Raw genomic sequence first — 13,873 nt, forward strand, 5'->3', positions numbered from 1 at the left:
CCTGCTGGAGTGAGCCCCTTCATGAAAATCACGACGACTTTAAATTTCACACAGCCGATGTGAAGGAACTCCCATTTTCAAAGGCGAGAGTCGCAGGAAAATGACAGAGCAGATCGACTTCGCCCCACAGAGCCCACCAAGAGCCACAGGATATCAGCCAGGCCCAGATGTCCAGCCCTTGTCGTCGCCGTAGGTTCGCACGTCTCTTCACATGGGTCGCCAACCTTTGAGACGTGACACTCCACGCCAATATCAGCCACTCTGACAGACACCCTGCATAGCCCCGAATTCGCAAATCAGAGGTGATTCGGGAAGCCATAAAACATTTTTTTTACTTAATATAACTCAAAGTTAGTATCCACCCATCATGGTTTGAGGGGATAATTTATTTTTTCTACCAAAATCAATGTTAGTCAATCATTTTTACACGGGTGCCAATATTGTGTCAATATTTCGCATTCATAAATTGATTGAAACATAAATAACCTTGATTAAAATATTGCTTGACACCACGTCTTTATATAAGTGTTTAAAGTTTGTAAAAATTGCATAGTTAACACTTTGTCAGCTAATATGTCAGTCGTTCAATTAAAAAAAAAAAAACTTATTATGATAAAGAATATGTTCCAAAGTGTACATATAATCGTATAGCCGTAGCAGAGACCTTTTGCGTAAGCTGTCGAAATACACATAAGAAAATATTTACAACTAATTTTAACACATGAAAATGGGAATAATCTATAAATAATCATATACAAAACCTGTACGGAAAATAAACACGATGAAGACAAGTCGATGCCATTACATGCAATTTTGTATCTTAAATGAATAGAAACGCAATGTGTAATTAAAACTTTCTCCATTTTTCAAACACATTCCACAGTTTCTAAGTGTTAGCATGTGGTTGGGTATGTGTTACGGAATAGTTATGTTCTGAGGCTTATTGTTTCACCATTTAATTTTTCTTCTATAAGTAAAATAAGGTAACAAATGAATTTAAACGCTGTATTTCATATATGAAATTCGATGCATTAATCGTATGATATATATATAAATATATATTAATTTTTGGGTTTGTTATACCAACTATAATGGTCAAAATAATACACATCTAAAATAATAAATGCATTCAAATACCATCATATTTTAAAACTATTATTACTCTATGAAACGAAAAGAAACTCTCGGTTTTTAATATGTAAATACCGCGTATCATTATCACATAATTCCACTCCCCCCTACACCACCTCCTCTGGGTTAGAAGTCATCAGTATGTACATTATCAACAAGAAAGACTTATACTATTGGTACAACTGTAATACGCTATTTTATAAAATAACATTTAATAGAATAACGGAATCACAGAGTTCTTTTTTCGTGGTTAGTTGGCAATAATATCACTATTCTCTATGACCTCATATTAGCTCCATGTTTCTTTATCAGTCGATATTTCAGAATGTTGATTCTTAAAATTAATAAAATTTTTTTTTTAAATTATTGTTTTGTTACAGGCATTGCTGGGAAAATCACTTGAAGAGCAGAAGGTTGTTGGTCGGAAAAGAGAATTGCAACTGTCAGGTCAGAAAAAAAAATCGCTCTGACGTGTATTTGTCAAAATCCCTCAGCTGTGTAAAACAAAATTTACGTCAGATTTACTTGGGCGTGATAATAACAAAAATTTTTGTTGTTAAATAGCCTTGCATTTTTTAATGAGCTGATGTTTTGAAACACTATTAACCATGTAAGTCTTTTTTGTAATATGTTTAAAATATATTTATTTATATTTGTTAAGTTTAATTAAAAATGATTTTTTCATTATTTTATCGTTGCGCTTTTGAACAACCATAACATTTAATTAATAATTTCAGTTTTCATGTTACTTCGGAACCCCTATAGAGCTATAAAGTGGGCAGAAATGAACACACTTGTGGGTGAGTAAGTTTAAAAATGATGAAGCCAAGCTCTGAAATTAATTTGGTTAAGCTATAAGAAAGATGATTTTATATTGTTTCCTTAAATATATTGCCAAATTCTAGGAAGGCGATAATCGTAATTTAAAATCTAGACGGGCATAAACGAGTGTTAAATGGTCAGTTTCTAATGATGAGATCTTGCACCCATGAAAACATTGTTGCCAATATCATCTACATTTATTATTAAAATAAGTGTTTGCACTCCTTCGTATGCAATTTTCAACACCAAGATGTAATTGATTTTCCACTAAGAATACCTAAAAGTATACAGAAACTAGAAATAAGTTCTCATTTTCGGAACACTCACTGCCAAATAATTTTTTAAAGAAATAATTCACATAAGTATCAAAAAATAAATCTTTTTTCTGACAAGTTGGCATCAATCACTTCACACTATACACTATCGTTGTGTTGCAGAAAGAGGGCACTGCAGTATAAAGAAAGGTATTACATCATAGCAGTTTCGTTGAATTCGCTTGACATCTGCAACAGTAGCTCTATTTTTCTTGGTTCGTTCCCCACATATTTCACAGCGATGGAGCCATATTCAGGCATGAAGCACGTCTGGACTGATGAAAATTCACATGTCGTCCACTATTATATTCAAAAAGTTTTATTTAACATAAATGTGTGCTGCGATGTGGGTTGTGTTTGCTTGGATCACACTTTCTACCACAACGACTGAATGGAGAAATTTTCTAGCATTTCTCAACTAGACTACCCGATATTCTTTGAAGACGTTCCCGTTAACATACTTCATTGTATATGACTATAGCATGAAGGTGCTCCCGTACACTTTAAGAAATGTGCGTGGGTACTGGACTGATTTGTTGCCTAACCTCAAACCCAACAAGCTAAATGTATTGTAACGGCGTGTGTATACCTCCACAATTTTGTACGTCTAAATTCAACTTCGTCTAATTTATATGGTTCGACGGGTGCTTTGGATACAGAAGAGAATGTGGAGGTTGTACCTGGTACTTGGAGAAATCAACACGATATTACATCTCTACTTAATTTGAGAAAATTACAAGGAAACCACCAACGAATGCGAAAGAAATACGAGATGCGTTTGCTAAATACTTTAGGACAAACGGAGCCGTACAATGACAAAACGATTACTCATAACTTCATTATTAGTATACATTAATTTACTAGAGGCATTAAATATAAAGTTTACCATTATAGTATTAATTTTTTTTGTTTGCTCATAATCCACCGAAATACATTTCGCAAACTGGAGTTAGTTGAACACATACACACATACACACATACACACACTGAACCACAATGTACACTATCAGAACGCTAACAAAGTTAAAGTGTCAATCACCTTTGATGTGGGACACTTAATATACATAAGTAAATAACTATAGGCATTAAAAGTATACGCTACCCCAACAAAGTATGAATAAACTCACCTGTGAATTTGTCCCCCGTGAGGCGTTTTGTGAATGAGATGAACTGAGAGTGTTTTTGGGCTAGTTTTTGTCCTGAAAAAATCTCAAAGCCTCATAAGTAGACCATTTTCTACTGTAAGATGTATCTCGTCCTCACCTGCAAACAATAAACAATTCATTATTACACTTACTATTATTCCATGTATCTGTCCATTTGAACCATTTTGTCTTTGTTTACACAACACACTGAAGATACTATCGTGCCAAAGTTACATCAAGAGATGATGGTCAATATAAAGACAGACATACTTTTATTAATACCATTTTTTAAACCAAGAGTAGGTGATATTAATAAGAAAGTACCTATAGATTTCCGGTTCCTTTAGATGTTATTTCCTTGTTCTTTTCCCTTCTGAACGAGGAAAGCAAGGAATTGATTATCCCCTTCGCAGATTTCACGCGTATTTCCATGTTAGTGGCTATGTCTTCTCAAGCATCATGCCTGTTCAGTTTATTATGATGGAATTTATGGTTGGGTTTCCATAATTCTGGCTTCCCTTCGCACAGTCCAAAATCAGCTGAATGCATTTTTCGTTGTCCCACTCCATCGAAATAAAAACACGGTAATAAAAACAAACAGAAACGCAAACCGAATGAAAATTGGCTTATTGGTTGGTCGCATTAGCAGAGCGTGTCCGGTGGACTACCGTTCTCACAGGCTGCTGAAATGGGGGGGGGGGGAGGGGGGGGGGGCACATCATCGCGCGCAACAAACTCCGAACCCTCTGATGTACCGAGAGCTCGCGAACTGTGTCTGGCGCCGGTAAGCGTTCACGCCGAACGCGCATCCTGTTTGAGAACGTTCGCAAACACTGTGCTTGGTGTAAACCCACATCAACATTGCTAGCGAGGTGGAATGACAAGTGCGAAGATCGCTGGTTCCTTCATCACGTCACCGTCTCCGAGCGCCAGGCTGTGTACTGGCGCGCGGTCTTCTCGTCGGGCATAGGTCAACTTAAAGATTTGTGTGGAAACAATAACATTTTGTGACGTATAGGTGTAGTGCAAAGTCCTTTGAGTGCTGTTGAGAATCTCCTCCAGGAGTTTCATGCATACAAATTATTCCGTAAACACGCGTTAAAGCTATTTTAACTGTTCTAAAAATATATGTAGTTAAAAAACGAAATGCGGAAACCAATACTCATCCGCGTTCCCTTAAATACTATTCGTAAACAGACTCCACTCGAATGGCTTGAGCAGTTTTAAAAACCCGTGGTTTCTTTTGAAGATTCATAAAAGCTCATGTGTGCCCAGGTAGGTAGGAACCTTAACGTATGCGATGTGAGGAGACGTCGAACCAAATATTATTATAGGGAAAATATAGGGAACTGGTGAAAAAAAAACGCTAGGAAAGTGATGTCAGCGACCCGGGTAGCTTGGAGTGTCTCTACGTATTTTTTTCCCTTCACAATATGTGTTTAAAATGCGTGAGTTGGAGCAAAGTGCAGGGCACACATGCCGTGTGTAGAGCTTCAGCAAAAAACCACGCGATTTGAAAATTGCTCAAGATACCGTTTAAGGAAAGCGTTTAAGAATACTCTTGAGGGCGGATGAGTAGTTCTGTTTACGTAAATTTCGTTTTCAAACTGTATTTATAGAAGTTTATGTAAAAAATTGCTAAAACGCGTGTTTACAGGATACGTTTTAGGCGTGAAAACATCCGGTACAGATTCTCGAAAGCACTCAAGGGACCTGCATTACACATTCATTTTTATTTTCCCCGCCAAATTATGTTATGATTATCGCTCGATTCACGACAGCTTGCGCGCTCATGGGCTACGCATCAGTAGAAGCACACAGCGATAGTCGCGCTTATCATCTCGCCTCACTTAAACATATACACCCCTGACAGGGCGGGCCCCTATGTTAGTGGTATCCGAGCGGGAGGGGTAGTGCAGCAACGTGTCTCGCGCTTCGCCAGTCCTTAAGTGGGCATGTCGCACTGTTACGACATTTTGGTCGAACGCTTATTGGTTCGTTCTGTGCTGGTCCTGACAAAAGCACGCGACCTCAGAGGAGCTTCCTCTCGTCGCGTGCGACGCTCATCCCCCCCCCCCCCCGCCCCTCTCGCCCCACAATGGGCGGGCGGCAGGTTGAAGCCGCGCGCCAGTATCGACCGGCGAGGCCAGCTGGACGGCCGCGCGCCCAGGGGGCAATGGCGGCCTCTGCAGACTGAACCCTCGCACCCGGAGTGTCCCGCGGCATCTCCATGATCCAGGTACGTGGTCAGGCCTCCAGGCGCGTGACCCGCCAACCCCCTCACCCCTCCGCAACCCCTTCTCCCTCGGCGTCACGACGTCAAACACGAGCGGACATTCCGTCAGCTGCCGCGCCTTGGAAAAAACCAACACCTAAAACACATCAACAAACAGGAATTTAATTTCGCTACTCAATGAGCGTACTGGTTGGAATTTCACCACTCCATGCCTATTCACAGTTAAAGCAAGGTTGAAAGGGTGGCTCCACACAACTCCTACCCCCCCCCCCCCCCACACCGGCTCCACCGCTGACTTGGTTGCTCGACACTGAGATCACAATAATCGGACTTCCTGGCACGCCATGTTTACGGCTTCATTAATTCCCGCGAAGAGAAAACAATCTCTATCAAAAGTACGAATACTAAATAATCTTATCTAGCGATACACAGACCGAACATGTTTTTTTTTTTATTCGACGTGGTATTCGTGTGAATGATGATATTTACTAACATAAACTAACTCCCGTGACATGGAGTTAAGTATGTACTTATTTATTTTGAATAAAGTAGCACGCAAAGCACAAATTAAACATTACATATACACTCGTCCTTAAAAACATTGCTATCAACCTAAAAAAATTCGAACCGAGGGATTTTATATTAATATAACATTTCTACATATTCATATATTGCTTTTTTTGTAGATGGAGGCTTTGTTATGTCATAGAGCCAGGAAATTATGTGAAGAGAGGTGAAGTGTTTTTATTTTTCAAAAAGGCATTAGAACACGTATTTCATGTTTGTGAGCTGGCTGTTGGGAAATATAGATGAATTTAATATTTTCTTCACCTTGGTGGAGTATTAAAATGCAAGGGCGTAAAATAGCATGTGCAATATTTTTAACACAAATGTTTTAGTAACTGGCAGAATTGCGAATATGGCTGCGTTGTTACAAAATCGATTATAAATGAGAGTTTTATTTCACTTTTGAAAAAAACATATTGTTTTTGTATCTCGGGCCCTTCCACGTGGCCAAAGTAGAAAAATACTGCAATATTTTTATAACTCCTCGATCAACTATGGTTAGAAAAAAAAAACATTCAAAACAATTTGCTTTTATTTGTGAAGACAATTAATTCCCCAATATATTAACATAAGTACAAACGTATATTAATAATTAATTGTCTTCTAAGAACGGCATCATTTCATAATCAAAAAAGAAAGAATTTAGGTTTTCCCTTTACAAAATAAATGAATAATGCCACAATATTCTTAAATTTCACCAAACTATACGATCGCATGATCGCATGGAGTGGAAACTTACACTGTAAACAACATCGTCATTTGTTTACGTAGATCGATACTAATTTTTGTCACAGCTGGCTGCCAAGCGGACAATCGAGAAGACGAGGCTTCGATTCCTTGCGGTAGCAGGCAAAACTTGCCTCCCGTCGTCAGAACTAATCATTTAGCTTTTGAGCCGAAATTATACCACAGATTAATTACGGCTCAACGTTTTGCTGACAGAGAGGTCATTACGAACAGATAGTGCATGAAACGCTTAAATGGAGCAGCGACGGAATGCATTGGTGGGGGAAACTGGAGAACTCGGAGAAAACCCACTTTATCACGGTGACGTCCACCACGTCCACACGTGAGCTAGTCTTTCAGTACTAGTCAGTGATAAGCAAATATCTAACCTCGGTAACGAGCAAATTCATGTGTTCTCATGTTGCGAATACACTTATGATAAGAAACTCGGTCAAGGTATTTAACGTAGAATTCTTAAAAATAATGCTGAGATTTCGCTGCCGGAGCAGCTAAGTTGACTATCGAATCATTTATTTTGCAAAACTAGATTTTAAACTATACAATAAACCGGTTCCTACAAAAGCGATGAGGCTTTAAACCACCCCACAGGGTGGGCCTCAACTTAAATATTGGGTGTAGACCAGCTGTAATCTCACAAAAAATCGACCAATCAAACGCGCTGTCTACACCCACGCAAACAAGCAGAGTAAAACAAACATTGACGGAGAATATTATGAGAATAATTCGCGCAACGTTATGCCCTACAGGGTGTACAAACAACTTACAATGACTTGTTCTTGGATTCCGCCTGCAATACACACACGCCTCAGCGAAAAATCCATGTGAAAACGTGTTGCAAATACACTTAGGTCTATAATACGAAACCCGGGACACGAAATTTAACTTAGAATTCTTTAAAATATAACATTAACCTAAAACATTTTGAAACAAATATTATAACACTAAGTATATGATTGTATATTTGTTTTTTTCTCAAACGACTGAAGTCAGTCTGTGAAGATTCCCTTCAAACATTTAATATTAAACAGTAAAAATTTCATCATGAAATGCTTTTATTTTTCATGGCTTCGAACATATGTAGTCTAACAATTTGTTGTGTCTCTACAGTATGATGAACGCCGCACCAGCTGTAAATTTCAAAGTCAACTAAGGGTTGTCAAAATTTAATGCCAGGATTCAAACGTATTTTTCTAAGTTATCATTATTTCTTTATTGACTATAAAATATAACATAAAGAATTAAAGAATAGCTGTACTATTATAGAGTTTTGTCAATTTTGCGATGTTTACAAAGCAATATATTCGGATGAATCATGCGGATCCGCCATTTTTTTTCGAGATTTCCGAGACTTCAACAGATGGCAGCACCGTGGTGACGCATTTCCGTTCATTCGACTTCCGTTCTAATTAACCAGATTTCTCCTACCAAATGCCGTATACTGAGAGCTAAGATGTTACACATCAAAACTCAGGGATCTACTCCACCGGGAATCAAACTAGAATCACCTCTAGGTTGGAGGTGAGTGGTCATACAATATGCCCCTTCTGAAATATAAAGATAGAACATCTACAGTTTACTTCAGAAAATTGCGACGCCTTGAACAACTAGGAAGTTAGTATCAACTTATCTTATAGCATTTTTCGTCTTACAACAATATTTGGGGGAAATTTCAAACTCGTGAATAAAGAATGACAAGACAAAAAAAAATATGCCACTTCAGACATGATATTTTAAAGTTTGTACGGAGTTAAATGAAGTTACAGCAATATAATAGGTTGTCGATACAGCAATAGGTTGTCTTGTCGATCGTCACAAATCCCAGGAATAGTACACTTGATGTTTAATGTCATGAAAGGGGCAGATATGGTTAGACAGCGTGATTGACTCGCAGGCACAGATAGCGAGGCCAGTGAAGTGTGGATCAGAGATAAGATACAAAAACAGTACAAGTGCAAACAAATTTCCCGCTTGTAACTTGTCGCATTAAGTGCTTTGTTGGCTTAAGTCGAGTTATACGCATCACGTGTTAAAATTATCACGGAATCAAAAACTGTAAACCCATAAATATCATTCTCGGAAAGTAATGAGCAATTTCATGTCCAAGTGAGCATTTTTTAAATATTCAGTAATGATATTTGCTGATCTTGAATGTTTCTCAAAGAAATGGTATTTCCTACCACTTTCATCAACGGCACGTATCGGCCATAATGAATTATGTATACTCTGATGGTTCCAAAGTTCGCTAGGAGCCGCTAGTGTAGCTGTGCTATATATTTAAAGTTTTATAATGTCCTGGGCGTGAGGTAGTTCGTTTTGAATCTTGTTCGCAGTCGGCGATTTCGAGGTCTAAAACCATTTACGCTACTCATACAACTTAATGCACTATTATCAAGTGATGGATTAGACAGGGTATGCAAGAAATCGAATAACATTGGCATATTTCACAGGATATTATAAGATCCCGTAAATCCATACTGATTACTGGGACTTGTCAACTGCTAAAGGACACCGATATAGGGGCATGCATATTTCGCCAAAATATTCTGAAACCAGCTGAAAGTTAAAACATTGTAGCATCGTCTGTCTTTCGTGATTAATGTAGTTTCTTTCAGATATATGTCGATTGTTACAAAACCAATCACAGTAATTAAGCGTGGAAGCAAACGCGTCCTGAGTGGCCCAGTAAAATAAAGAAACGAACGACTTCTTTTGCAGACGGCTGCCAATCACAAGGAAGATTCTGCTGGTGCGTGTATACCTTTTTGCAGTTTAATAGGCGTTCAGATTTTTTTCGCAAAAAAATGCCTTCACCTACGATTTATTACTTACATTCGTTCAGACTGAAGTCTTTAATATTGTTACGAGTTTTATTAGAGTTTCATTAATTACTAACGTTGATATTACTAATAAATAATTGTACTTAAATAAGTATAATTACCAATTACTTGCACTTAAATTGTTTATTCGCAAGTCACTGAATGTCTGTCAAGTTCCGCAGTTCGCACTCCCCACTGGAGCTAGGCTCGACAGTGATTCCCCCCTTACCTCGCGCCTGTCCACACACAGACTCGCGCCACTCAATCGCACTCTCACGGTCCAATCGCTCCTCGACGCGCCGCTCTCGAAGGGGTCTCTCACCCTCTTCGCCGATGTCACACTTACCTTCACTCGCCGAACTCTCCGAACTCCTGCGGAGGCCTGCGTCGTCATTTTTATATCCGCGGCGTCCTTCTCGAAGGGACGAGAGCGGCTGTGATGTGTTGCGTCATCCCGGGCCGATCCTCGAAACACCCAGAACAGCGACGCTCATTCACGCTACCCCTCGCAGTGACCTCTGTAGGCCCGGAATTCCCAGGCCACTAAAGGTGACAATTGCCCGAGGCGAGGTGATGCGTGGGGAGTGGAGGGGGGTGGGTAGCGAGGACTCTTGTAATCCAGCTAGGCACGCGTAACTTGCCTTATGTCAATGGATGGCGCGTGATGTCAGTGGCCGTGTGGTGCCGCCAGACAGCTCCGAACCTGGTGCGCGTCTTGGTCCTGTCTACGTTCGTAGCAATATAAATATATATAGTAGGGAGTACCATCTGTAGTTCTAGCGGTAGCTGTAAGCATACGACAAAGTCGCAGTATATTAAAAAAAATATTAGGGTGCCTTAATGGTTCCAGCTGTTGCCGCTAGAACTAGCTACCATAATCTCTTATGAACCCAGCAGTGGAGTGCAACACAGTCGAAATATATTTACTGAGTACCCGCCAGGGGCGATAGTGATATTCTTTAGTTTACAAATCAACTACTAGAGCGCGCCATCATGCAATTACCACCAATCACCTTATTGGATTCAGAAAGAGGTGCTATATTAAAAGTGAAAACTGAAACATAGAGCACGCATAGTGCAGATAAGAAACTGTTCCATTTCAAACACGAATGCATGTATAGTGTGCACCGTAAAATGAAGCCTTAGGTATGTCGAGGGGGAAGAACTGTACTAAAAGGGACGAGTCGATAATCATAAAGAGGAATTCTTTTGAAGTGGATACCGAATAATAGTGCAATGTAGATGATAGGTGATGAGAAGCGGTAGGTACACTAAGAAAAAAAACAACTAATTAATAAATGTAGGTCATGTCGGTAGTCGTTGAATTCGGAGCATCAAGGGGAACAGGAATTACACGTTGTAAAGTCTGACAAATAAAATGGCAACCCAGTGAACATGTGTACAGGCACAGGGAAAGATAAATATGCCTAGGGGTGTGTCGTATGAAACGATAATAGACAAAGAATGAATAAGTAATGAATATCAGATAGGCAAATAATGAGGAGGGGAAAGGGAAGGTAAGGGATAGGAAATGTATAATACTAGCTACACCAAGTATATAATCGTTGAAAATGCAAATAATATGGTTACAGCAGTTAGGTATGTTTGAATAGCCACTAAGGCAGGTAACTAAAGCTCTATAAAACTCACTTTATAACTTCAAATTGCAGCAATCAAGACATTGGAGAGCCATAAATCCAGGATGTTAGACGGTAAAACAGTAATCCCAAAGCACGAGAAATGTAGACAATGCCAAAAATAGTAAAATACCTTCAGTACATCACATATAAACAATATTGCATTGTTTAGAATACTCGTAAAAAATATCTCACGAAGGAAAAGCCAGGTGGCGGAAGATGTGAGAAGAAGCCAAATAAAAATGTAATAAAACCACCATAAACAAAGTGGAAACAAGTTATGTGTGGGATCGCGGTCGTTTGTGCGATATGTTTTTTTCTTCCCTGGGTTTTATTCCACACACAAGCCCACACATTATAAACGGACCCTTAAACGTCAGTAAATGATCATAGAACCTGCACTCACACGTCGCTAAAGCCCCCCGCCCCCCCCCCCTCCCCCAACACGGCCAATATAAAAAAAGTCACACGCCCACAGTACCTACCCGTCTCAACGAACTCCATTTTCAGCCCGCATTTACGATAAGGCATACCGGAACCTACCTTTCAAGAGTGTGTGACAGTTACCATCCTTGTTTCGCTTTTTATCTACTAGAGAGCACTAGTTTCAGCTACCAAAGTTTTAATAATATTTTCGGCTGTACTGAATTATTATGAATCAACCAAAGGTTCTGAAAAAAAAATAAAAACTTTCTGTAAATCACATCGTCACTTATCCTCCAAATTTATTTTAGCAGCAGCTACCATTTTTAATGTATTTAAGAATCAACAGAAATATCAAAGGATGTTATATTATTTATAAGACAAATTTATTAACGTATTTGAGTAAAGTGGTTCCTGATGAACGTGTGTACCGCAGATCGGTTGCCGACTGTGGAACCTGAGCATCGTGAGCGTGCTGGTGCTGACCTTCTCCAACATCCTGCTGACGATACGGCTGCTGCACTCCTCCGACTGTCGCCGCCAGGACACGTCTCCCCCGGAGCCCCCTCGCCACGAGCAGTCCTTCCCGGGCACGCAGCAGCCCTGCCGGAGCGCCCCCGCCGACCCCGCCAGGAGCAATGCCACCTTCCAGGTACCGCTGCTCTCCGTCCTCACGCTGCCTTGACAGGTCCAGCACTCTGACACACTGCGCTTAGGGGCAACGTCATATTTCAGAGTGGCCTATTGTCTTCTGGACCAATGCCACTTCCAGTTACAGCAATGTTCTCCATCCTGATGCGGCACTCCTCATTTTGCCTTGACAGGTAACACGGTGTTTCAAGTCGAGCACTCTAACATACTGCGCTTAGGAGCTACGACATATTTCAGATATAGCAACCGATGTCACCTATTGTCTTCTGGACCAATGCCACTTCCAGTTACAGTGCTCAGCACGTTTCCCCAGTCAGCAATGCTCTCCATTCTGATGTGAAACTTGCCACATTGTGTGCTTTAAGTGCGGCAATCGACAAGTTGTGCTCAGGAGCAGCAACATCATCTTTCAAGAGTAGCAATTTTGGAGCAATACCGTCTTCCAGTTACAGTGCTCAGCGCATGGCCCCACTAAGCAATACTATCCATTCTGATACGACACTTGTCATGTTGTCTCCACGAACACACTATATTTCAAATCTTACATTTAGGCGCTACGCATTATTCAAAAGTTATGCATCCTATTTATTATTTTTAATAAATCAGACAGGCACATGCGAAACAACGCAATCTTTTTACGAGTGCGATTTAAAAATTCAAGGACTCCAACCTGAAGGTGTAACATTTGTTGATTCACACCTGTATTTAAAAAAAATGTTAAATGGTTTTCTGAATATTAAAATGTTGTACGAGTTAAAATAATCATATAGAGAAATTAAAATTGCAGTTTGTTTACAACTCACATTATTAAAGATTGTTTAAAACTTATATCTGAATGGGAAAGATATTCTGATGTTGGTATAAGACGAACCGTTAGTCTACAATTAGAGCATCCTAGTCAGGGAGTGATCATGTCTGCGTTATTACACGCTAACTGCGTGAAGCCGTTTGTTTTCTTCAGGTAATTGTTGCGCCATATTGGTAAAATGCCCAAAACGTTGGCTGAAGTGGAGCATTTGCAGCGTGGAAACAGTTTTAAATGACTTTTTTTTTTAAAAATGAAAGTGACTGTTTTTAACAACGGGGATTCTAATGAATACCTACTAACCATCAGCAAATATGGTCCAGCACCATTTGCGCAATGTTTTGGGCGTATACAATATGGATATGGTGAGGTTAAAAAGTGACTTCACCTACGTCAAAGAATACCGTATCCTGTCAATTCTTAACTCCATGAACATAGTTTCTATCTAGTGACAGCACCCTGAGGTCGTACATAAGTTCGCTCTCAACTTTACCCGCTTCTACTCCCGGCATGACTCACACACATGAGCGCCGTGTAAACACCTGAGCATTTCGGATCACCTAACATTAGTGAAGATCA

The 13,873-nt window shown here is 39.7% G+C and overlaps 1 protein-coding gene across 1 annotated transcript in view; it reads left to right on the top strand.

Annotated features, from left to right (window-relative positions):
• The first annotated feature begins 5,563 nt into the window (after nt 1–5,563).
• The window catches only part of LOC134534438 (beta-1,4-glucuronyltransferase 1-like), a 32,271-nt gene continuing 23,961 nt past the window's right edge, over nt 5,564–13,873 (top strand). Inside the window, exons 1-2 of the mRNA XM_063372905.1 lie at nt 5,564–5,651; nt 12,275–12,490. Of these exons, the coding sequence (XP_063228975.1) occupies nt 5,643–5,651; nt 12,275–12,490 (225 nt within the window). The 5' untranslated portion in view covers nt 5,564–5,642. The remainder of the gene's footprint in view (nt 5,652–12,274; nt 12,491–13,873) is intronic.

This window comes from Bacillus rossius, chromosome 7, assembly GCF_032445375.1.
Source record: "Bacillus rossius redtenbacheri isolate Brsri chromosome 7, Brsri_v3, whole genome shotgun sequence".
NCBI classification, from domain to species: domain Eukaryota; kingdom Metazoa; phylum Arthropoda; class Insecta; order Phasmatodea; family Bacillidae; genus Bacillus; species Bacillus rossius.